The sequence below is a fragment of the Branchiostoma floridae genome, chromosome 3, assembly GCF_000003815.2.
Source record: "Branchiostoma floridae strain S238N-H82 chromosome 3, Bfl_VNyyK, whole genome shotgun sequence".
Classification (NCBI taxonomy): Eukaryota; Metazoa; Chordata; class Leptocardii; order Amphioxiformes; family Branchiostomatidae; genus Branchiostoma; species Branchiostoma floridae.
Genome location: NC_049981.1, coordinates 32,002,916 through 32,030,199, shown reverse-complemented (window position 1 = coordinate 32,030,199; position 27,284 = coordinate 32,002,916). Strand labels below are relative to the sequence as shown.

Below are 27,284 nucleotides of genomic sequence, written 5' to 3'. Positions count from 1 at the left end.
GGAAGAATCATTCCCATAGAAATTATGATAGACTAAGTCTACATGCCTTCGTCTGTCATGACTTCAAGTTGCAGAGTAACCAACCTAGAATTGATGTGTCCAAAAATTTGTATTTTCCCAGAACTATCATAAAGATGAATTTGTTATCACCAAGCACAGTAGGGGCATCTTCGTTAGATTGTTCTAAAGAGCATTTGCAGATCTAGATAGATGTGCATTAGTTAGGTGTGACAGTGTAATCAAGGAGGTTTTACTTTTAGCTGCTGCCGCGCCACGTGCCTGCAAAGCTGGTGTGATACGCTGTAGGGCGGTTATACTGGCTATAGATACAGAAGAAAAAAAAGGATACATAAGACTACACATTCCCACAGTGCTCCCGCCTATATTACCACAGGTCAGAGGTCATTCCACCTTACTCCTATTAATGCAGACAAGTATCCCCAGCCATGGCTGCACTCTGGCCAATGGCAGGCAACTGGAAATATTGTCCACTCAAATCCAGTCTGTTGCAGTAATCCATAGATTCATGATACCAATAAGGGATTCCTGTACTCAGTGCCGCGGGCAGGCAGTCTGCTTGGTATGCCTGGCTTGTGCTTATGATATGCTGGCTGTGTACAAATACCGTCTATCTGCCACATGTACGGTTCAAGTGTAACTTATACTCAAATGTCTACATGTCTCTGTACCTGCACATATCCTGCATGTATCCATCCAGCCAATCATCCATCCAGTTCAGGTTATTTTTGAAATTAAAAAGCTCAGCTTATTTATTTTTGGGTTTTTTTACCAGGGTAAGCTCCCATCAGTGACTAACACTGCTTTTCAGGTAGGCCCTGGGTACTCATACATTTAATAATACATTACATACAATACAATATTTACTAAGTACAACGTATCATCAAAAACAAAATCATGTCCTTGCTCATGTCTATGTCCATATCCGTGCCAAGTTGTTAATGGAATGGAGGTCAGACTCAGAGGTCTGTGTATATTTCAAAGAATTATCTACTAGTGTCATGACATACAATATGATACATAACAATATTATTTATAATTTTGTAAGTCTCCGCTATAGTATGATCATATTTAGGGATTGCATCATTACAGGATATGGTTTAGATAGACAATTTTTGTTGTTTTGATTTTATCTGCTTTTCAAATGAACTCTTAATACTCGATTCAGTACTTCATGTACATTAAAGACTCATTTTGTAGCTGGAAATGAACTCAGCCTCATAATTACATAACACAGTTACATGTAGAAATAACCACACGGATTGTCAGGAGACCACATAACTTTCCTCATAATTGTTTTTTTCTATCTCTCACGAGACCCTGCAATCAGATGCTTTTCTAAGTAGACAGTCATTAAAATGTCATTAATGGAGTTGGGTTTTAGAGCAACACAAGTGATGGGGATGGTGATGTGATTTTAGGTGTTCTGAAATTAATATGATTAAGAGGATGCATTGATGATTGTACTGGGAGCCTTATGCATGGTTGCATTGGATAAATAGTATTATTACAAGACATGTTAAACAGGATATACTATAGATGGAAAAATATTTTGGACTAGATTATTTTGATCTACGCTGTGCAATAAGCAAAATTAAAATCAGTGCCCACCCCCTTGAAATAGAAAAAGGGCAGTTACGTACATTCGTCAATAAGAAGTTACGCGTCTGCAAAAGAACTTGTATGTATACTACATACGTTAGATACAGTCTAAGACGAACCCCTCTTTGTTCAGACTGCTGCTTCTATGATCAAGAAAGAAATGAGCTTTTTAAAGAGGCCACCAATTTCCACCCTTATCACCCCACGTTTACAGACAAAAGAAAACTACACTCCTCTTAACATCACAAATCCCAGTGACACATTATATCGAAAAGGTGGGATCCTTCGAAGTTCTACTGTCTCTGAAAAAGAAGTCAAACCCAATAGCTAAGTTTTTTGCTTTGTTTAGATTATTTGAATTATTATCACTTGAGTCAGTTGCTTACTACTGTATACTGTTTACCATTGTTTGTCTGTCATTTTTGTCACTTACAATTAACCCTCGGGCATTAACTTGCAATAATTTTTTTTTATTATTGTATGGAATCTGACATTTTGTAGAAAAAGAAGAAAAGGAGGTTTTTGTGTTTGCTGAGTGACGTATGTGTTTGTATGTTTAGTGTAGTGTGTGTGTGTAAGAGTGTGTGTGTGTGTGTGTGTGACACTGTGTGTGTGTGTGTATGTCGGTGTGTGTGTGTGTGTGTGTAGTGTAGTGTGTGTGTTGTGGGGGGTGTAAGAGTGTGTGTGTGCATGTGTGTTTGTGTGAATGTGTGTGTGTGTGTATGTGCGTGTGTGTATCTGTGTGTCCGTGTGTATGTGTGTGTGTGTGTATAATATAGTGTAGTGTGTGTGTGCATGTGCATTTGTTCCTGTCACTCCTACCCTTGCCAAGTACACCATCCTCACATCAACACCACATCCTGTCTGGGAGCAGATCTACCCAGAATTATTCTGCGTCCTGGCAAAGCGCGTCGGCCTGTGTCTGGGGGAACCCATCCAAGGAGACGAAACAATTCCCTCCGGAGCGAAACCGTTGATTGGCCCCCCTACTTGTGCGACGCTTACGCACCACTTAGCGGCCTTGACGTCAGCGCTTGCCCAAGATGATATCTTGTTTCATACCTGGGTGGGTGTGGCGACGGCACATCAGAACCTTCCCGATAAAAGTGGGGATTCTCGTGGTCGTGGCGTGGAACTCCTGCGTAATGTTATCAGGCTGCATCTTTATTGGACCATTCGGTGTCTGATGGCCCGTGGGGAGTTCGGGGGGATGTCTGTGCTCAATTTATGATGTGGAGGGGTAACGGAGATCAGGGGCATCCTGAAACTGATTCTTCATTCTGTGGATGATATTCTATCAGGGTGTCTTGAAACAGTTGCTGCATTTTGGGGATGGTTTTCTCAGGCCATTTCAATTCGAATAGCTGTTTCTTAATTACAATCCTAGGAATGCTTGGAAAATTCTGATTTTGAAACAAGAGTAGTTGGCTTGGATGTGCATGGTCATCCTAAGTGCTTCTGATATCAATCTCTGACAAGAAAGAGTAAATATTGTTGAATAAAATACTATTTACATTGAACTTGCAAAAACACTATATAGGTTGTTAAACTGTCATGTCATTTTTAATGTCATAATTGACAGATTCACTTGAGGTCTTCAAAATACATGTGCTGTGCTATTACATGATTTTACCAAAAATGGTTTAGATTTAACCCCCCAAATGATGACATTTTTTTAATGAAAAAATAAATGAAGGAATGTACCCATATGTAGTGTAATGCATTAATGTGTGATCTTTATGATGATACACAATCAAGTTGCATTAGTTTTGACAAACTGCAAGATTAAGTATTACTAGGCGAGTAATTGCTGCAGTATTCCATGTTACAGCAAACCAGGCTGTTGATTTTGCTTGTTTAACGTGTCATCTTACGCTCATGAAAATAGATGCAGTTCAGATTTTTGGAACAGATGGGGTAATATTTTCTTCCATCCTGGGATGGAGAAACAGGTCCTGTAGACACCCCTGCAGGAAATAGTAGCTACAAAATGTATTCCATGCTGTCCTGTGTGTGTTATATAATGGCATGTACCATTTTGGACCGCCCCGTTTTCTATTTCTGTCTGGGAACAGACGGCTTGACGTCACGGCCGACCCAACAATAGGGCGTGACGTCAACCCAGGCGGCAGTTGCCATGGCAACGGGACAGATGCGGAGTAGATGGAAATCGGTTCGAGCTGCTCAGACAGACACAGTGAATGATGATGATGATGAGAGATGCGTTAATTAAGCCAAGGAAATACAGTGTGTGCGCTGGGGGATTGGGGGTTGGGTTGGGATTCAGTTATGACAGTCGTTTTTTTAGTATGGAGGTATATTTTTGTCTTCTTTGTTAAAGGGATATAATAAGGGTTGATGATTGTTACTGTTAGTGTGAAGCCCAGCATTCAGTATATGTAGCACACTCCGTCAGTTTGTTTTGTGTTATTTTGTTCAATTTGATTTCTAGTACTTATAATAAAATTATTTCATGTAATCTAGTTTCTAGGGGGAAACCCACGAAAAGCCCTTTATTGTCAGGGATAACCTATATCTGTTGTTTTTAGAAACAAGATATTTATATTAGGGATTTTATATTGATGGATGTGGTTTTAAAATGCAGTATCTTGAAAAATTGTACACTTACTATTCCTATAAAATAAATACCAAATACATTTTTTTATACAATGGATGTACATGTAGCTCCCCCACCCCCGCACCCCAATAAAGGTAAACGTCTAGCATTATTCCATCTTAAGAACCTGACAATAGCCCCTGTCAGTAACTGATGGTGTAAATGTCATCATTTAGAAAATGGCCAAAAGGTCAATGATCTGCAGTGACCTCATCAGTTTGTCAAAGGTCAGCATGAAACCTCTGCGTTGGTAATGAAATACATTTTAGATCAGGCAATATCAATGTATTTCATTGGTTGATACTGCAGAGATATTTAGTACATGTTTGTATAGGTGAATGCTGACAGCTGATGACTGCACATAGAAATTGAAAATTATATCTGATTTGCAGATACTATATGCTATGCGTACCAGGACTTTCCCTGTATACTCAACGGAAATTTCAATTTTTTTCAGCAATTTTAGAAATATTTTCAAATCAGGATCCTAGAAATTCCGATCAATATTGCTTACATGTTTAAGAAAAGACAAAGTATAAGCTATGAAAATAGGGCCAACTGCTGAACTGATGTTGAAAACAGGGTTGCTGTTGTGTTTTTTGTTGTTGTTTTTTCAACAAAACCGATGCAAAATTTGCTGGACCTCACTCCTATTGCTGGAGGCTGTGGTGCAGTTAGCAGTTCAACTTAGATGTACAATACACCATTTCCTTGGCTCTCAGATTTGGGGAGCAAGGGATTGCCTTAATGATCCATAGATAAATAGATAAATAAATAAAGTATATGAAAACATCTGCTGGCAAAATGTTCATATTGGTTTGTAGCCAATAGTGGTCAGATCTGAATAATGTCCTTCACTGTACAATGCTTCTGTGCTATTGTATGGCTAATGTACAAAATTTAATCAGTAGGTAGTTCTTGGTTTTGGAACTACAGTACTAGTAGATGCCGAAGACCCTCACATGCATAGGTAATGAATGTTGTGTAAGTAAGATGCAGTGCTAATGGCAGAACCAAGGTGGCGCTTTTGCCTTGCAGAAAAGTGCTGGCTAAATCTTGGCATTCCTTTTGCTGGCATGTTGTGACATGGACAGTATTTTCTTGCAGTACTTCAATCTGAACAAACTCTGAAAAAACTGAAAACATCATACTGAACAAAATACTATGAGAAACAAGGGTCAATTTTATCCCTTGAACTTAATATGTGGTTTCACTCAAGATTCTGAGGACCCTGCAGTACTACATATGACAGACAGGAGGCATTTCTTACCCTGTGTCCTGTACAGGGTGGCCTTGGTATTCTAATTAAAGCAAGCTCATTAATCACATGGCTACATGAGAAATGATTTTATTTGTTTTTACTACGTTTTAGGACTTGTTGGATGCCAGACTCTGCAGTACCATATCTGACAGACAGGTGGCATTTCTGACCCATGGCATTGTGCCCTGTATGCTTGTGTCCCAAGCAAACTGAACGAATGAAATTTAAAAGCTCAAATTACATTGCTAGAATGCTAAAAAAAACAATGGTAATCATTTGCCACGAACATGGCTGGAATGATTGACTCTGCAGTGCAATGTCTGGCAGAAAGGTGGCGTTTCTGACGCATGTTGTTGTCCCCTTTGCAAACTGAATGGATCATAGATGTATTTGAAAGCTCAGATTACGTTCAAGGACCACTAGAAAGATAATGATATTATAAAATGATATTTAAATGCTCAAATTACGTCGAAGGAACGCTCATGATATCATTTGCCATGAGCATGGCCTGGATGCTTGTCTCTGCAGTACCATGTCTGGCAGACAGATGGCATTTGTCACCCATGTCATTGTGCCCTGTAAGCTTGTGTCCTGTGCTAAATGAATGGATTATACACGTATTTAAAAGCTCAAATTATGTTAAAGGAATGATAAAAGATCATGATATCATTTGCCATATGATGTCAGGGATGCTTGATTCTGCAGTACCATGCCTGACAGACAGATGGCGTTTCTGACCCATGTTGTTGTGCCACCATGCAGTACCATGCCTGACAGACAGGAGGCGTTATTGACCCATGTTGTTTTGCCCCATACAGATCCATGTGGGGGATGTGATCCTGGAAGTGGATGGCAGACCAGTCCATGGGCTCTCCAAGGACGAAGGTAGGAACATACAACTTCATGACTTAGCATGAGAAATCATCTGTGTTGGCAATAAATATAATTGACACATGAATAAAGATTAAACTTTATATTACCAACACATGACCAGAAATTGTTATGCCGTGAACATTATGTAAAAATACAATCTTTTACAAGGTGAACATGTGTCTGAGCTTGAAACACATGCCTGAGCCTGACACACATGTCTGAGCCTGACACACATGTCTGAGCCTGACACACGTCAGAGCCTGACACACATGTGTGAGCCTGACACACATGCGTGAGCCTGACACACATGTGTGAGCCTGACACACATGTGTGAGCCTGACACACATGTGTGAGCCTGACACACATGTGTGAGCCTGACACACATGTGTGAGCCTGACACACATGTGTGAGCCTGACACACATGTGTGAGCCTGACACACATGTGTGAGCCTGACACACATGTGTGAGCCTGACACACGTGTGAGCCTGACACACATGTGTGAGCCTGACACACATGTCTGAGCCTGACACTCGTGCCTGAGCCTGACACATATGTGTGAGCCTGACACATATGTCTGAGCCTGACACACATGTGTGAGCCTGACACATATGTCTCTGAGTCTGACACACATGTGTGAGCCTGACACATATGTCTCTGAGCCTGACACACATGTGTGAGCCTGACACACATGTGTGAGCCTGACACATATGTGTGAGCCTGACACATATGTCTGAGCCTGACACACATGTGTGAGCCTGACACATATGTCTCAGAGTCTGACACACATGTGTGAGCCTGACACATATGTCTCTGAGTCTGACACACATGTGTGAGCCTGACACACATGTCTGAGCCCTTACATGTTACCCCTTAGATAAAGCGTTAATTTCCAAGCAGGTATACATTCATCAGTGAAGGTTATTTTCTCAGGGCTATTCTTCAGCTAAGAGGAGGGAAACTTGGTGCAGGTGATTAATTGTGCTTTTTATTGAAGTAGCAAATTAATTGCCTACAAGTATTGAGAAGTGTGATGGGTTCTTTGCCAACATTTTCATGTATGTCTCTCTAAACATAGGACAGTCACCATAACATTTTTAATCCAAACTAAAATCTTTGCAGGGCAAAAATGCCTTAAATTACAGGATAATTGCTGACTCACCACTGCATAATATTATTACAATCATCATGACAATCTGAAATGTTCTGATGGGTTGTGTCCCCTCCTAGTAGAACAAGCAGGCAAGGCAAGGCATGTTGCAATGTTAAAGATGCAACCCTTGGATACAGAAGAGGGCTTAAGCTTGCTAGCCACCTCACCATCACACAATGCACAGTATATTATCTAGAACAAAACCAGGTTAGCCATACATTTTGTTAGGGGAGGACAATGAGAGAATTTGCCCCAGATGACAACTGATGAAGACAGACTGCCTTTTGTACCAACTTTGACGTGTGACGGGTCAAAAAAGATCAAATATCAATACAAGAGGAGACATGTTGATTTGGAAATAGGACTAGTTTTTTATATGATTATACTGCCTGGGAGGGGTTCCTCAAAAGAGAGCGACCCAACCCTGCCATGAGAGGGAGTGAGATACTGCCTGTTAGAGAGTATTTTTTGTACCCCCCTCACATTAGGCAAAAATCTATCGGACGACGAGTACTAGTCTGCAAGCTCTAAATTATGAGGAGGCATGACCCTGACGGGAAGGGGGGAACTCTGCCATTTCTTCGTCGGCAACAGGGTCATGCCTCCTCGTGATTTAGAGCTCGCAGACTCGTCGTCCGATCGAATCGCGCCTATTGTGAGGGGGGTATAAGGACTGGCCAATGCATTTCAGGAGACTATTATTTACATTTGTATCCTGTCAAAGAAATTGTAGGACCTTGTGCTATCTTAAAGGAATGATTGCTGTTGTATGTTTGTGATGTGTGTAGTTGGTTGGGAAGAATATCAGGGGGCAAAAAGGAAGGAAGAGAAAAATTTCAATGACAAAAAAGAGTCGATTAGAATGTCAAAATTGCATATTTATGAATGTTTGCTGTTTGCAGTTTGGAAGAAAAGTCTGTTTGAAGAGTAGATAATTTCCAAGCTATTACTTATTAGTTGCAATTTTTAAAAGCAGAATTATCAAGATATTTCCCAAAAGTATCATGGTCTCAGAAAAAGATAAGATATTCTAAAATGCAGTGCTGTGCCTATTTGGAGGAAAGAAGATAATCAACGAACAAAGAAGGAATGGAAACAGAAGAACCAGTGTAATTTATGTATATTTATTTTCATGTGGAGGTATTATGGCATTTGAAGGAACTATGAGAGATTTTTGAAATAGTTGAACTGTAATTTCCAACACCAAAATTGGACTCACCCAAATTTTCGACTGTACAGCATCAGTCTTTGTCAAGGAATGAACAATCCACTGCTGTTGTGACGTCACATTATGCAGATAGAACACGTGACTCAGTAAGCAGTGGATTATAGGTTGCAGGAAGTCTATGGCGCCCACCGTCTCTGTTCAGGGATGGTTGTAGAGCCCGGATGTAGATTGCTTCTTTAATCCCTCTGGCGAAAAAGTCTGGTTCTGTGTCCATCTCTGTGACTATGAGAGATGTTAAAGTTTGATGTTAGTTGTACCTGTGCATCTATATATTTCCAACAGTGAATTTGGAGTCCTGCAAGTCTGTAAGACGTGCTGAAAGACTTATGAATCTGCAGACTGCTTTCTTTCGAGCCCTGCATGTCTGTAAGACGTGCTGAAAGACTTATGAATCTGCTGACTGCCTCCTTTCGAGCCCTGAATGTCTGTAAGACGTGCTGAAAGAGTTATAATCTGCAGACTGCCTCCTTTCGAACCCTGCATGTCGGTAAGACGTGCTGAAAGACTTATGAATCTGCTGACTGCCTCCTTTCGAACCCTGCAAGTCTGTAAGACATGCTGAAAGACTTATGAATCAGCAGACTGCCTCCTTTCGAGCCCTGCAAGTCTGTAAGACGTGCTGAAAGACTTATGAATGTGCTGACTGCCTCCTTTAGAGTCCTGCATGCCTGTAAGACGTGCTGAAAGACTTATGAATGTGCTGACTGCCTCCTTTAGAGTCCTGCATGTCTGTATAAGACGTGCTGAAAGACTTATGAATCTGTAGACTGCCTCCTTTAGAGTCCTGCATGCCTGTAAGACGTGTTGAAAGACTTATGAATCTGCAGACTGCCTCCTTTCGAGCCCTGCATGTCTGTAAGACGTGCTGAAAGACTTATGAATCTGCAGACTGCCTCCTTTAGAGTCCTGCAAGTCTGTAAGACGTGCTGAAAGACTTATGAACCTGCAGACTGCCTCCTTTCGAGTCCTGCAAGTCTGTAAGACGTGCTGAAAGACTTATGAATCTGCTGACTGCCTCCTTTCGAGCCCTGCATGTCTGTAAGACGTTCTGAAAGACTTATGAATCTGCTGACTGCCTCCTTTCGAGCCCTGCATGTCGGTAAGACGTGCTGAAAGACTTATGAATCTGCAGACTGCCTCCTTTCGAGCCCTGAATGTCTGTAAGACGTGCTGAAAGACTTATGAATCTGCTGACTGCCTCCTTTCGAGCCCTGAATGTCTGTAAGACGTGCTGAAAGACTTATGAATCTGCAGACTGCCTCCTTTCGAGCCCTGAATGTCTGTAAGACGTGCTGAAAGACTTATGAATCAGCAGACTGCCTCCTTATTGCATTTTTACAAGAATGTCTCTTCAGGGATGAGCCTGCGTGCCTCGAGTCAAGGGCACCCGTCGTGCCTGGCATGTGAATTACTGTGCCAGGCTGCAACTGTTATCAATTAAAGATGGGGGGTGGGCATCGATTTACTGTAGCTCGCTCTGAACCAACAGATGTTCGGACATGTATAATTCAACCTTCCCATCAGGCATTTCTCTTCAAGGTCAAAAGGTCAGCGCAGGAGGACTGTCAGTCTGAGGGCAGGGGTGCATCATGGGTAATCTGTGATAATCATTAAGTAGATTTTTTTCATGTAATTTTTTTACCCCAAGAAGTTGATGGCGTTATTAATTAAACTAATAGGATTTTTTCTAAAGAAGGGAAGAGGGCCTTTGTGCTCAACCCAGGCATCCTCGTTTACACAGGAGAGCAGATTCTCACTGGCATACAATTCACAGTACTACTATAGCCAACATGTGGCCACAGTCTTCAACTGTGACCGTAATTTTTTTCCTCAACAAACCTGGGAATATCCCATTTTAACTTAAGATTCTCTAAACTCCATAGAAGGGGGGAAGATCACCACCATCGCACTCCCTTGGTCTGCTCTGCCGATTGAAATTTCTTTCCCCAAAAGAACGTTAATGATCTGAACACTTGGCAGTTGTAATTCACAAATGTTAACTCTCATCTGCCCACCCCTATATCTCAAATGGTCCGCTCCCAAACCCCCTGAATGCCGGGTATGGATTTTGTGACCCCGCCGCATCGATACGTCCCTGCCCATTGTGTCTGATGTGGAGGGATCGGCCCATTTCTGCAGCTCAATAGTCAGGGATAAAGCAGCAAATAGTAACATCATGACTCAGACATTGTGCCAGGCATAATTAGTGCCTGCAGTTGGGTTCAATAGGCCAGTCTTAGGTCTGTAATTGAGCCACACCTTGACTTAGACAAACTGGTAGACGTACCAACTACTCTTAGACTATCAAATACAAGACTTAATTCAGAAAATAACAACTTGAAGCCATGGTCCACTGTTCATTGTGCTTGTCAAAAAGAACTAGGGAAATTTCCCCGGTAATGATGGATTCTCCTGTCGATGTCAACGGATGAGTAAGCAAGCAGCCAGTCACTTGCCAAGGTGGCTTCTCATGTGAGAATGAAGTCCTATTCTGGATGTGATACTGTCAATGGCATCTGTCCTCTCTGTCACAACCAGTGGAGACTAGCTCTTCAATGAGCTAAAACTGGATCGAGATAACTTTACTTTAGTCTGGGGAACCTGTAAATACTGTGCATTTAAGCGTCTGTCCTCTCTGTCACGACCAGTGGAAGACTAGCTCTTCAGTGAGCTACAGTAAAACTGGATCAAGATGACTTTTCTTTTACTGGGGAACCTGTAAATACTGTACATATAGCGTCTGTCCTCTCTGTCACGACCAGTTGAGACTACTGTAGCTTTTCAGTGAGCTAACCTGGATAAAGATGACTTTACTTTTACTGGGGAACAGGACTCTAGCCAGCGTCCGTTTTTCCGTCAATTGACGGAAATTTGCTGCGTTTGACGGAAAAATTTTAAAACCAATCCGTCAACTTTAACGGACAAAAATCTGATAAAAGCGCCTTGGTGGAAGCTACAGGCTGCTTGGGGACGCCGTCCATGGCTGTAAAAGCCACACACTGTTTGTTTTGCTATTGTTATGATTATTGACAATGTGTGTCAGTGCCCTTTCGCATATGATAATCTCATTAAAACCTGTTTTTCAAGGTCTCAGTTCAGTCTCTCTAACTCCTGTCTCAGTTCAGTCTCTCTAACTCCTGGAATAGTGTTTTCGCGACAATGGGAATTTGCTGACGGAAAAAAATGTCGAGCTGGCTAGAGCCCTGCTGGGGAACCTGTAAAAACTGTACATATAGCGTCTGTCCTCTCTGTCACAACCAGTGGAGACTACTGTAGCTTTTCAGTGAGCTAACCTGGATCAAGATGACTTTCCCTTTACTGGGGAACCAGGCCAGCTGGGTGCCGATAAATCTGGTCCCGCGACAAACTCATTATCCTGCCCGAGTCGACAGCCAGCGTCATATTCATCATCATCAAATATCATACCCGGGTTATGAGCCACCAATATGATTCCATATGGTAAAAAAAACTCGGGCAATGGGGATAAGATTGCAATTATGATATGGATCTGGGTGAATGGATTTTGGTATTAAAGTGTCATTAATGATGGCAAGGTGGAAAGGACGGCACAATTATGGCTGCCTATTTTACATTATAAGTTTCTATTTACTAGCTACAGGTTGTTCATTTTATTTTATTTCCACAGAGTCATGTTAAAATCATACAGCCATAAACATAGTCGATAACACATATTCTAGTAGTACAAAAACTTTTCTTGCAGTTGTTGAAATTGGAAAATTATTTTAAGTTCAAATTGTCAAATTTGAATATGGATATTAGTAATATCATTTTCAGAAATGTGTCTACGTGTAGTGGAACGTCAGTCAGGCCTAGGAAAAAAAATGTTTCCTGTTTCCCAATCTACCCTAAAAAAAAAACTGCTGACCCTAGTCTTTTTTTTTTGGTGGGCAGTGGAGTCACATATAAATGCAGTACAAAATGGAATTTTTATTCAACCTGCTTGTCCTATCTAATAAAGGGTAATTGTATCGGAGATCCGTAAATATAATGCACAAAATTGAAATTGAAAGTAAGTATCCTCATGCATTCCAGTTTTAAGTTGGTTAAACTGGATTGTGCATTTTATACCACTAGTAAGACTTTGTCCAAAGTCTGAAAAAAAGGATTAGAAAAAGACCACTTCCTGGCGACCCTACTTATTTTCAAGACTGAAGCACAATTTTTTTTTTTCTGCTGGCCCAAGACAATTTTAGTTTTTTTACTGAGGTTTCTTGTTTGTGAACACGATTTAATCACCTCTTTGTTGATTCTGATGGGTTGTGTTTGACTTGCAAATTGATTTTTCTGCTTTGGGACTTTTGAGTTGTGATTATTTGCATACTATGTTTCCAGATATTCTGGTAATGAAGTCAGTTTTTATTAAAACTTTAGACCTGAAGTGATGAAAAATAAGTAGGGACTAAAATGAAACTGTGTAACATTATTATAGAAAAGGCTGCAGGCCTTATCGACCACTAAGCTCCTAGTTTTAGCTGCAATATACAAATGTACCTCCTTAGTACTTACTTTGTTTGAGCTTTGTACATATAACTGCTAAATGGGAGTTATTAGTGTCTGTGCAATAAGGAATAAACAATAAAAGTTACAATTAAGAAATCAACCACACAATGTAGTTAATGATGATATACACCAATAGAAACGTTTACAAATTACACAGTATGAAAATATTCATAAGACGCAATTCATATATCATAAAAATATTCATAAAGAGCATCAGATCCCTCACAACTACATAATTACCTGCAATAAAGATGTAATATCTGTTGGGGAATTTGGGACAAAACCGGGGGATTAGGAAGTCAGGAATGATTGTGCTCATTACGTGTTACATTAGCCTGGGGGTGGAGGGTGGTTAGAGGTGCCGGAGTGAATACCAGTGTCTGGGCCACTGTAAATTATTTCCCTGTTTCTGATACGCTGTAAAGTGAAAATTCAGCCTGAAAACTGCAAGTCTTAGATAGGTCACATTTCCAAACCGGGGCCCTGCCGGGATGTTTTAAGAAACGAAAAATTAATGAAATGTATACCTAGAAATGTACACATATTCATGCCCATGAATCGTATGTTGACATTTTGTGCATTTTGATGTCTTTCATATCATTCTTTTCGCTCCTGAAAGCTGCCCGGCCGAGCCTCGGTTTGGAAATGTGATCTAAGCCTAACTCAGAGCTTTTGGAAGAATACTTTGATCTGATTATATTTACTCCCTGACAAGTTGTGTGTACCAAGGTACAGCCTTTCCCACCAGCTTCTGTTTCCATCTTATTTTTCGGTCCACCATAATTTGTTTTTGCACTGCAGGAACCAAATAATGGACTTGGTGGCGCCTCCTGGTGCTCGCCGTGATTGGTATTCAGATTACCTCCCCACGAATTAATTACAGAATTCACGGGGCCATAAAATGTCTCATTCCGGGTCATTTGTGGCCGGGCGCTGCCGTGGAAACGTGCCATTTTCTCCGGTACGGCCGGACCCCGCCATTCGTCAAGCGAATCACGGGATGAAGAATCAGGCGTAGCTTATTCACGACTGTCGTAACTCTCCCGCCGGCTCTGCTCGCGATCGTCAGCCAGTTTGGGAACCGTTCTGACTGTCTGGAGGTCCCCCGATCCGGGCAGGATACGAGCGATATCAGGAATTGTTGGAGCGGGAGATCGGGTCGACCCGGCGAGCCGTAGAAATGCACGCAGCAAACATGGAGATATCGGAGGCCCTGGAGTGGATCGATTGGAGCCTGGAAGGTGGCGTGGTCTCTCCTTGCTTCCGTCTCATTTGGTGCCAAATTTGTGGTTATTCCCCCAAGTTTACTGCAGTGTGAAGGGAAGGGAGGGTGTCCGGACGTCCGATGTTTTGTTTGTAGGTGTGATGTTAGATTTATGGGCTCATGGTCATACTGGAGTGTTATCAGCGCAAATGGGCCGTCATTTGACCCCAGCCCAACGGTGATTGGGCACTAATTTGTCCAGTTTTGGACATGTTTATGATATCCAAATATTCATGGAAAACAGCGGAACAATGTCCCACAGGGGCATCCTGCTTTTTCTGTGCATTATATTCAGGTTAGAAAGGTCTTTGTGGATATGCTGAATTCAAAACAGTTACTGAGAAAGGATTAATAGTCATTTCCTACTAGTCTAGTTACATATTGTATGTTTAGGTTTGGTTTACTTAATTAATTTCTTGGTGAAAATTTGCACATCTCACACATTTAGCTTCTAAAATCATGCTTGATAGAAATGCGACGGATAGATTTTGTTATTCTCAGTCTTTGTTGAGTTCAACCATGTGGTATATCATTTATTTATTTATTTCATCTTGTGGACTCATGCATGGGTACCATTTTTTCGTATTTTTTCTGTAGGAATACTTTGATCAACTATATTTGTCTGGTTTGAATTTCAGAGATTGTGTCAAATTCTTTTAGTGTATGACAGAAACATGACCATTCTGATATGATGAGTCTAATCAGGTTTGACAGTTTGCCATTAATGATGTTTATCCATCGTTTATTCTCCCCTCAGTATTGGCAGGGGTGATGTATATACCTCTCTGCAGCCGAGGCTGATTGATATTGATTCATTCTTTGTGATACCCGCCTGTGTTGAAAGGAAACGGTTACCATAACTGAATTATCACCACAAGCACGAGAAGAACCATGGCACTAAATTATTGCCTTATAGTGGGTTCTTGGATGGGTGGATGGATGGATGGATGGGTGGATGGATGGATGGATGGATGGATGGATGGATGGGTGGGTGGATGGATGGATGGATGGATGGATGAATGAATGAATGAGTGAATGAATGAATGAATGAAATGTTGCAGCCCTTTCTAGGCTGAAATACATTCCACTCACATCATAATAAAACTCAACAGTGAAATTTACCATTAAAACTATAAGATGGCAGTAAAAAAGATATCAATATAGCATAGCAATTTCACATGTCATTTGAACATAGGATCAAACTTCTACCCAGATGGTATGCCCAGGCTAACATTATGGGATATGATAGACAGACTATAATGGTTATATACTGGCCAAAGAGTTACAGGAGTCACCTAGTGGAAGACAACATTTTTTAACACATAATAAGGGCATGTTTCATCGTTTCTTAACGATGATTCTTGAACATTTTGAAACAAACATCAAGCTACAGGAAAAGATGAAAAATGATCTGAGAGGAAAAGTTGAATCGGATTGTGAAAACTGTCCAGTTTCTATCGATCCCAGGCCAGTAAGCTGTCAGTAGTCTGAAACCAATCAGTAGCTCCCCCGCCTCTGCTAATGTACACAGTGGGACCACTTTATAGGAACTGTGGATGGAGCCAACGCGCAATGGTTATCCTATTAGAACCATATTTGTTGGATGGCTGTAATGTTTGAGAGTACAGTCATACATCTGAAATGTCTGCCCTCGTACTTGTAATAGTAGTCTTCCTGCCATCTTCCTCCCAAAAATATAACTTTAGGCAGTGTTATAAGAGCGACTATAAGAGTCTTGTAGTTTTATGCTGTTTATACTCGAATATCATTTAGTGAAGTTGTTTTAGTCCCAATGATTTTACTAATTTAATGTAAGTGGAGATGTTTTTAATGCTTGACTCTTTGTAAGTATGATGCCCACGAGCTGCAACGTTTTACAAAATAAAATAGAATCAATCAAAGCTACATGTTTTGGATGGCTGTAATGTTTGAGAATGCAGTCTTCTCATCAGTCTGCCCTCTTACTTGTAATGTTGCTCTTCCTGCTATCTCCTTTCCAAAAGTATAACTTTAGGCAGTACTAATATATTCTATTGGTTCTGTTTTCGGGAATAATGCAGAATTTTAAGATGAATTTGAAAACAGCGTGAAAGGAGAGCTTGTACCTCTGACTCTGTACACAAAGTTTCCAGGAGTGACATTTTTTCTCAATTTTTTAACCTCTTGCTTAATCTATGATTTCTATGATTGATGAATTACTTACTTTTCAGAGATGTCTGAAAACCAATAAGTGAAGAGAATTTGTGTGGCCTCATTCTATATATATTATATATAGCAAGCAGTATTGTCTTGCTGCAGAATGAGGCCTTGGTGTACAACTTTATTGAAAATTTCAGCCAACGTCATACATCATAGTTACACCTGATATACAGATGGATGTCCTCTACACCAACCATCATGTGTGAAATACACTTTTCAGTCAACTTGCACCTGTGCAAGTTAAGCCAAAGGTAACTTGCACCAAAAGAAACTTACTTGCACAACCCAAAATAGTGAACTGTTAAACCCTTATCTCCTCTTCTGAAAATTTGCAAATGTACGTGACTAGTAGTAAATGGGGATACATACCGGTAAAGACCACATGTTTGGATATTTGTTTTTCAGTAGCGTATTTTATTTTTGGTTTGAAATTGTATAAACTGTTTCATAAAAACTGTGAATTTAGCCTCAATTAAAGACAATTCAATGTCTACAACTCGATAAGATCCATAGATTTCTTCTGGACTCTTCGAGTGACATCCATCACAGTAACTAGTCTTAAGCATCTCCAGAATGAAGTGGTAGAACAACTCAATACAATACATATAACTGGAAAAACCAGTTGAACATATTTAGTATGCAAATGTAACTCATATGCAAATCAAGGTAAGACAGCACCTTAGGAATCATTAGCATTGTAGAGATGGATTTGTTTAAAAAAATAGTTTACCTGGATATCTAACCAAATTTAGAAATAACAAATTTAGGCTTTTTTTTATTCAGTGTTATTTTCTTTTACCTTTCAATGACAGACAATATTCTCGGTGTGTGTAAGCTTTTTCTAAGGTATTAGAGGACAAAAGTAACTTGCACTGGTGCAAGTTTGGTCTAAACTTACTTGCACCACACCAATTTTACTTGCACAAACTTGCATATGCATGTGGTATTTCGAGCCCTGGTGTGGAATGCAAACTTTACCTTGTTCTTCTGATCTTAACAGGCTTTGGGTTAAGGTCAGAGAGAGCATGTCATTATGGAACTGGATGTAGAACTGGTCTAAACTGCTCACATCATGGCATGTGGTCATTATAGAGGCTGTCAGACTCTGCGTTAGTGATGGCCATGCATACAGAAACTACTCACACATGAGCAAACACATGCCATTATACTGCACTATAGGGGATAGTGTACAGACTACAATGGTTATACACTGCCTGAAGAATGACAGGAGCTCCCATATACTGCTTGGTGAAAGGCAATGTGTAGCTTATTGCAGAATCAGCTTTTCATTCAGCCAATGGTATGCTAGGTACTGTTACTGATTACAAATCATGATGTAGGAGTGGTTAGTTCATTGCACTTATATGAATGAATGAACTTTATTGCACAACATTTGTACATGGTACAATGTAAGGCAAGAATGATAATTAAGCAATTAATACAATATAATCCTCGTCTCATCTCAGGTCTAAGACTTACTTGTGATATACAACTTAACGTTTAAGTTTTTTATAATGCATTCTCTCTTTTTTTTTAAAACGTCTCAGATATGTACAGTCAAACCTGTCTATAGCGGCCATTCAAGGGACCGGACAAATTTGGCCACTATAGACAGGTGGCCTCTGTATAGAGGTGGCAACTTGTAGATAAAATACCCAAGGGACCGACAAAAAGTGGCCACTATGGACAGGTGGCCCCTCTGTAGAGGTGGCCCCTAATACAGGTTTGACTGTATTGGTCTAAGTACATAGACATGAAGTCAGGAAATGACATTATAGTATTCCTCCTTTATTCCTTTATTCCGATACCCTTTAGCCCTATTTAGGGCTAGTCTACCAGGGTTCATATGAAACAATGAAACATACATAAACAAACGCAAATATATACACAAACATACATGTATATATACAAACAGATAATAATAGATACACAATCATTAAAAAAACTATTGGCTTGAGAAGACTTGATACATTGCCTTTTTAAAGCGTGAGATGTTGGGCAGAGATTTGATGTATGGTGGTAGGTCATTCCAAAGACTGATGGCACGGTAGAGAAAAGTTCGCTTTTTTGAGTTTGTTTTTGGCTTAGGGAGTTTAAAACTGAAGGAGTTGGATAATCTAGTTGAATATGTGTGGGTAGAATGGACAGGGACGATGGAGCTGTAAATGTTATGGGGCTCCTTACTGACAAGTATTCTGAAAAACATAGTCAATGTGCTGATGGCGAATCTTTCTCGTACCATGGGCCAACCCAAGTCTGAATGCATTTGCTTAACATGTGTTTCTAGTGGACATTTAAGCACCAATCTACAGGCTCTGTTCTGTACAACCTGGAGCTTTCGAGCATTTGATTCAGACATGTTTGCTAGAACTGGGAGACAGTACTGTGCTACTGATAATACAAGTGCGCATACAACAACCTTGCAGACTTCATAAGACATGGCCCATGCGTGCCTTCTCACAAGGGCGATATTCCTTGATTGTTTGGCAACAGCATGATTGATATGCAAATCCCATGTAAGTGACTGATCCATGTGCAGCCCCAACAAAACTGTCTCTTTCACCTGTTCAATACTTCTAGTTCCAATAACCAAATTCAGTGAGGTTGAAGGTAGAAGAGCCAGTTTTCGAGGAGATCCAAAAAGCATGCACTTAGTCTTAAGGACATTCATCACAAGTTTGTTGTATAGTACGTAGATTGAAAATACATAACTGCAAGGAGAGGAGTTATGATGACAGCTGATGTTTCAGTACCTCGGTCAGGTATTGGCATTACCTTGTACAAATGTGCTGTTATACTACATTATGGGATATGATAGACAGGCCGCAATGGTTATATACTGACAAAAGAGTTACTGGAGCTCCTATATGACACCTAGTGGCATACAATGTTCTTCTCACCACAGAATAAGGTTATTATGCAGCCATTTTTGTATCAATGTTTTATTTATATGTTATGTGAGATATGGCTGTTTATTACAAATCATGATATTGCACTGGTTACTCAAATTTTCATTAATAAAGTAAAGCCTTCTAACTGCAGGTAGGGAAGTTACCATGACAACAAATATGTCAGCACCATGGAGAGACATTAATATCACCATACACAGTTGAAAGCAAGTCTCGTCTGATCTGCCAAAAGCAAATACATGTGACTGCTGGAATAATGGAGGAAGACATACGTTTGAAGTGGTTATTACTTGGTCTTTCTTTGATTATTAGTATTGCCATGTAAATTGACAACCTACAATGTAGCTTTAATATCCAGGTAATCTAAACATGTGCTGCAAGTATTTTGACAGTGATACTTCATGACGGTCTCTTGCATTTTAGCCTGTTATGAACATGTTCCCTGTTTTTTCAGACTACTTATAAAACTTGCATTGCCCAATGTTGGGTTGACAAGATGATTGCCTTGTATGTGTCCTCTAACTGCCTAACCGTGCAACCATTGGAGCATTGGTAACCAAACAGCTATTTATTTATTTATTCAAAATGCGACGAGTACATTACACAGACCTATAGGCAGCACAGCTGATAACATAGGTCTACAAATAACATAGAATTACAGCTATTACAGCTATATGTCAGTGTCGTTAATGTAAATGCTGTCCTGTCTATGTTCTCTATTTACAAACTGTCACTAAGGGGAAGCATTGCAGAGCTGATCTCCATTATAGGCAGCCAACACAGTGCCCCCCTCCCCTCTTTGCCACCTGTGTACAGTGTATTTCTGTACAAGGATATAACTTAAACGCCACTCCCAGAGGCAACTGAAGATGTAGAGCCCCTGTTCTTTTATCCACAGTTTCCTCTCCACTCCTGTGTCTTTCATCAGTCGATCAGGTCACTAACCACGCTTTTTGTTTTTCTGCAGTTCTAAACCTGGTGCAGAATTCCAATGAAGATGTTGTCTTGGCACTACGAGAGGGTGAGTTGGAGCTCTCCTTACATTTGACCCCTCACCCCTTGACCAGATGACCTTAAGTTTAGTTTAACCAATGACCTTCAGGTATCAAAGCTTCTTTATTGTGAGCAAATAGATAAAAGAAGGATTGGCTTAAACATTGATCCATGCAAGCAGGAACATTTTTTTTTTCTTTTTCTGTCCCGGAAGCCGTTTGACCTTCAGATAATATAAATAGGACTTGATATCGACCTTGAAAGAGACCTTCAGTTTAGTTGGGGTATTCTATCAGGGCTTTGTGGGAAGAATTTAAATATGCTATCTGCTCTTCCAAGTCATACATAAAGGTAGTGTCTACTACCTGAAACATCTGACTGTTTCTAAAACCATATCCAGTTGCTTGCATAACTATTACCTTGCATATCTTATTACCTAGATTTCTAACCTTCATTGATATGATTAAGTGTTTAAGTTTGAACGCTGTAATACGTTTAGCTCGATGCTGGTGGATAAAAAATGTTATCTGTCAATATTTGCCCTTAATGTGATGTCATCACTTTGCAAATGAATCACATCTCTAGTATTTTCAGACACAGAAAGATCTTTTGATCCCATGCAATGAGTGACCATAGAACCATATGGTGCAAAAAGGAAACAATTTAAATACAAAATGATGTATGTGTGAGCTGCAATCTACATGTACTTGTTTGTTTGTTTGTTTGTTTATTTTCATTTTACCAGGGTGACATATCGCCAATTTAGGCGTTTTTCAAAGTTCCCTATTGAAATGCAAAAAGGGACACCAACATAGCTTTTAGCACCTGCCTTCTTAATTGATAAGGAGAGTGAGTAAAATTGCCCATCCACATACTCCATTCCTGCAACTATTCAGGCCCTAATGGTGATGCAACCCATTAGACACGTCCTGCCCTCAAATGTGCTCTTTACTTTAACTGTACAAGGCTGAGACGTAGCCAAAGGGAAATGAAAATGTACCGATAATCCCTCCACTAAAGTTGGGCCATTGTGATCCTGGCTGAGTCTGTCACACGGCGTACTTGAAATCAATATCAGCGCTGCGGTCTGCATACTTAGGGGGTCTTGGAAAGGAGGCTTCGGGAATAATCCATTCCTTAAAGACGTTGAGGCTACTTAAAGGCCCCAATAATTAGTTTCCTTGGCTGGTCAAGTAAAAGGAAAATTATAACCCGAAGACAAGATGGAAACTGAGGTCAGAGAGGGATATGTTCTTACTTTACTTATCCTCTTCATCCCATGTGGGACATAAGGCTGTGATAAGTTTCCTCCACTGGGGTCTGTTCTGTGCTAGGGGCTGAGCAGCATCCCAGGGGATCCCAATGGCCGCTAGGTCTTTAGCCACAGTACGTCTCCATGTGGTTTTAGGACGTCCCCGTTTTCTCTTCCCCTCAGGGGCCCAATGTAGAGCAACTTTGGGGATACAGTCATCCGACATCCGCAGAACATGGCCCAACCATTTCAGTCTTCTGATGGCAATTTCAGTAGACAACTGTCTTGTGTTCGTTTTGAGAGGGATATGTGCAATCGAACAATTTGAATGTTCACACTAAAACTGTCTGTGCCATTAGTGACAGCCTGTGACTTTGACTCTATTGAGGTTGCAACAAGAACAATACATAATGTGGACACTAGGCATCAGGCTGATAAGGCCTAGGAAAAAAAATGTTGTGTTTCCTGTTTCCCTACCTACCCTAGAAAAACCTGCCGACCCTAGACTTTTTTTGGGGTGGGCAGAGGAGTCACAGTTTCCAGTTAGAATTTTTATTCAGCCTGCTTCCTATTGAAGCAAAAACACTGCTTGTTCTATCTAATGAAGGATAAATGTATCTATTGTGCACAAAATTAAAGTTTGACATTAAAAGAGAAGTGTCCTCATGCACTTCAGTTTACTTTGTTCAACTGTATTGTAATATGTATCACTAGAGTTTTGGCGAGCCAAAAAAAAAATTAAAAGAAAAAAAAGAAGATAATCCCTACCTACCGACCCTAATTTTTTCAGGACTGAAACAGGAAACACAACATTTTTTTTCCTAGGCCTAATGACCACATGCATGTACGAACATTATATTTCAGACAGACACATACATTGTCTTCATTTAACAAAAATACAAATGAAGGCCATTTCCTGTTCATTTCACACCTTGTCTAAACTACATCCTAGAGACTTAGTTAGAACAAGGACGTTACATCACGTTGATGTAACGTCCTTGGTTAGAAAGATATCAAAATCACTTGATGTTGGGATTACAACATGATTTTTTTATTCTTTTGTATCGTAGTGCCAGTTTACCTTTATCTGTGGGGTAGCCATTATCCATTGTTTTTAAAAACAGGGTACTTAAGGATATCAAGTCAACAGATGGTGCTTTCAAAATGCAACATTTCAAAATATTTCAAAACAAAGTACAGGCCTTTGACTTGGTATCCCTAAATACCTCTTATTTAAAAACAATGGATATAGGTTACCCCCACGGATAAAGGTGAACTAGCATTCCATGTATAGCGCATGCAGGTCCAGTATACAACTCTCCCAGCTGTATTGATTAGTCATCAGTGCCTCCCGACCCCAGCAGCTTCATGAAGACTGATGACACAAACTGACTCATCCGTCCTCTGAACAGACCATATCAAATGTAGTATCCAGTATTTGATCATACAGTCGGCCAGAAATCTGCCCATATCCCTGTCATGGTCCAAGACTTTAGCATGGCGATAAAGTTGTGTTGTAACCTCCCTTTTGTCCTTATAATGTGCCTGTCGTATATTAACCTATTTGTAGGGGATTAGCAATTTATGGCTGAGTATTGGGGGCTTTTGTGGAACGATTGATGGCCAATGTATTTTCATATGATAGATTTAAAGAAAGCCAGTGAGGAATAAAAAATTATCTACAGTACATAATTTTTGTAAGACGGAATTTTTTCAAAGACAGAACGAATTTTTCGAATTTCAAAGTGCTTGAAATACCCACTTGCACACTCAAGCTTGCAAATGCAACCATTTTGCTTAATATAGTGCAACTTGATTTTAAACCAAGGTGGCGCAGTGCGCAACCTGACATTTTGCAGTTGGAACAATGCTTTTCCCACAGCTATATGCGTATTTAAGCTTTTGTATTAAATTGTATTTCCTGATAAGATAAAACATATTAGTAGTTACAGGTAACTGGAAGGAAACATATTGGATACGTAGCTGATTTAAAGAAAGTAATAATTTGGAAGTGGGGCAACCTGAAATGTTGCCGTCTGAATAAATATTTAAGAGTCATTGCACGAGAAAACCAGGCAGAGGCCGGAAGATGGGGGTCGGCCAAATCGACTCAAACTTTTTATGTGTGATAGGTATGTGGAACTATGAACAGCCATATACTTAAAACCCTCCAGCTATTTTTCGTTATGGCGTTCTGGGACCCCCCTCAAAGACCCTCCAAAATCCAACAATTCTTGCCTGAAAATTACTGACATTTCGATGGCTATTCTGAAAAATCTAATTAAGGTACGAACAAAAGTTTTGCATTTTCATATAGCATGGGTTCTAAAGTGATACAGACCAGAAGTTGAAGATAATGCATTAAAGTTAAGAGGGTATGCCAGGGGGTTACCTGAACCATTGAAAGCAGAATTTTTGTCACTGTAAATTTTAGTCATTTTTAAGGCGCAATAAAATCTATACCCAGCGGGTCTGGTGGATGGTTTTAATGTTGATAGAGAGAGGAACATCTACTCATTCAAAAACAATCGTCGTCTAATTGGGCCATACATAACGCGAGCCGTGAGAGGGGGGTCTATATGGGGATTTTTCGGGTTTTGGTCTTTAGTAAATCGGGTGAGTATATTACTCTATGGGGCGTAAGTCATGGCGAATGTTTGCGAAGTTGTTTGTGAACCATGCATAACTGTCAAAATATCATGATTGATAGCCAATATTAATTTGGGCTCCATATGGGGGATTTGGGGATACTATAAAATTAACTTTGCTGATTTTATACATTTTTACTGTTACTTTTTAATATTATCAAAATGGTATCTGTTCCTAAATTACTTGTTCATACCAGCTATGTTGTGCATAATGAGAAGGCTCTACATGGGGGTTACCAGGACTCCACAAATGTGTGTGTTTCATAGAAAGGGCACATGGATGCAGATATACTTCATGCATATTAAAAAAAAAAACATTGAACAAGACCAGAACAAAGGTCAAGATTAATGCTTTTGGGGATGGATACGTGTACATTATACTTTTTTTCATCAATACGGCTGCACTATAGGTACTGCTATAGACAAACAGCATTACATCAATGGATTGTTAATATGCCTGACTATCCATTCACCAATATAAGGTCATGCTGATTAGGGAACTGATGTAACTTGGCTAATAAAAAAATGGCCGAAAAAATTTGCATCCATTATGGTGAGGTGGTGTGGTCAGGAAAGCTGAAGAAATGACAGAGTATGATATACCAAACAACAGATTCTTGATTTTCGTTCTTTCACATCTTCTCCTTTGACCTTGGAATTGATGTTGGCAATCCAAGTAATTAGTCACATTTACGTTTGCCGATGTGTTTGCAATCTACGGCATATATTTGCTCATTTTGTAGCTGTTTTGTACGAATTACAGTATGGTTTGAATCTTAATGTTTTTTCTGACAATAAAAAAAGCTTATAATTGATGTGCACACCACAAGCCAAAAACAAAGTCTTTGATGAATCATCTACAAAGAACAACATGAGATTTAAAAAATCTGATTAAACATTTAGCTGTAATTGCTAACAGACCCTGGTCGCCTGGTCACCCTGCACCAAAAACAAAGTCTTTGATGAATCATCTACAAAGAACAACATAAGATTTAAAAAATCTGATTAAACATTTAGCTGTAATTGCTAACAGACCCTGGTCGGACCTAATACTAGACATATTGCAATTGGGTACAAAATCTCTTGAAAGCACTTTCTTTTTACATTTTTTGGTGAAAAAGCAATCTGCACATGTATGAGCATGTGCCTTGGATAGTTTCCAATACCTGTATGAAACGAAGTACAGGGCTCGAAATACCACCTGCATATGCAGGTTAGTGCAGGTAAAATTGGAGCTGTGCAGGTATTTCTGGTGTCTACCTGCACCTTAGCTGCACTGGGCCATGTACTGGGTTTTATACATCAATGCCTTATGGTTCAGGTGTATATGGATTGTTATTAGCTGCATTGACTGTTACCACCTATAGTATAGAGTGTATAAAAGAAAAAAAATAGCAATGGTTCCTGAACAATTTTGGTACTTCCTGAATTCAGAGTGGTGCAGGTCAAATCTGTCTGGTGCAGGTAATTTCAATGTTACCTGCACTAGTGCAGGTATGCAGAAAAAAGTATTTCGAGCCCTGAAGTGTCATGTAGCCTATAACGGGCAGATCCAAATGGTCTGAGTTTTAGTCACTTTATCTTTAATGATTCAAGGCCGTTGGACATTGCCAGTGCAGTCAAGTTTACGTCTTTATACATGACAAGATGAATGTAGTCAATGCTAGTATATACAGTCAAACCTGTATTAGCGGCCACCTGGCCATAGTGACCACTTTTTGTCGGTCCCTTGGATTCGTAATGATTAAGAAATAGGCTTAGCGGCCACCTGTCCAACGCGGCCACGGCCACACGATTTCCGGTCCCGTTGATACAGAAACATTGCCTATTGCAACCATACTGCAGCCTTATGTCACCCTGCACCGAGTTTGAAATTGTAGTTTGCGAGGATTTGGAGTTCCTGACAGGGTCATTTTGGCGGTAGCAGAAGGTATGCATGCCTTGAGCATTAAAGTGCAAGTCTTTGTCGGTGAGTCGGTGACTTTACCGATCGAGACAATGTTACTTGGTGAGAAAGATCATTTGTAGCTTGCTCATGGTCAATTGATCAACATTTTCTCTATAGTGGCCAACTGTCTGTAGTGTCCATATTTCTCCAGTCCCTCGAGGGGCCGCTATAGACATGTTTGACTGTAGTGTGTTGCAGTGCCTGCCACTCGCCTTCCTCTTCTATCCATCTAAGTTAATTGACTCCATGTTAGTGACCACAAATTGTGTGCTGTCATACTGGCTCTGTGCTACTGAAAGGCTTGTACAATATTGTAACCTGCTTGGCTGTAATATTGTAATTTGTTACTTTAATCTATTATTTCGTAGCGTCATTTTGACAAAAGTGCTATATCACCACTTAAACAAAAGTGAACTGTCTTTTGAATTTGCGTCTCGGCAGTTTACTTGATACTAAAGGGGTTCTATATGTAAAGGGTTCGTCATAGATTTTGTTTTTGGTTTGTCCTTATGGTAATGAATGAATAGCAATTGATGTACAGCACTTTGTAACCTAAACTGTGCGCTATAGTATACCGTAGTTGATAACAAAGTACAATGTACATGTAGTCATCATTTGAATAGCATTATTGAATATTGACATGATAAAGGCTACTTTTTCCGGCCATTTCTGTATTTGTATACTCATATCAGTTCCACAAATCAGCATGACCTTATAGTGGTGAATGAATAGTCAGGCATATTAACAAACCATTGATGTAATGCTTTTTGTCTATAGCAGTACCTATAGTGCACTCATAT

At 40.0% G+C, this 27,284-nt stretch overlaps 1 protein-coding gene across 3 annotated transcripts in view; it reads left to right on the top strand.

Annotated features, from left to right (window-relative positions):
* Nucleotides 1-27,284, top strand: part of LOC118411386 (PH and SEC7 domain-containing protein-like) — a 113,045-nt gene that overhangs the window by 29,387 nt on the left and 56,374 nt on the right. For all 3 annotated transcript variants that reach the window (XM_035813644.1, XM_035813646.1, XM_035813647.1), the window contains exons 2-3: nt 6,317-6,383; nt 20,611-20,664. In XM_035813644.1, coding sequence (XP_035669537.1) covers nt 6,317-6,383; nt 20,611-20,664 — 121 coding nt within the window. The remainder of the gene's footprint in view (nt 1-6,316; nt 6,384-20,610; nt 20,665-27,284) is intronic.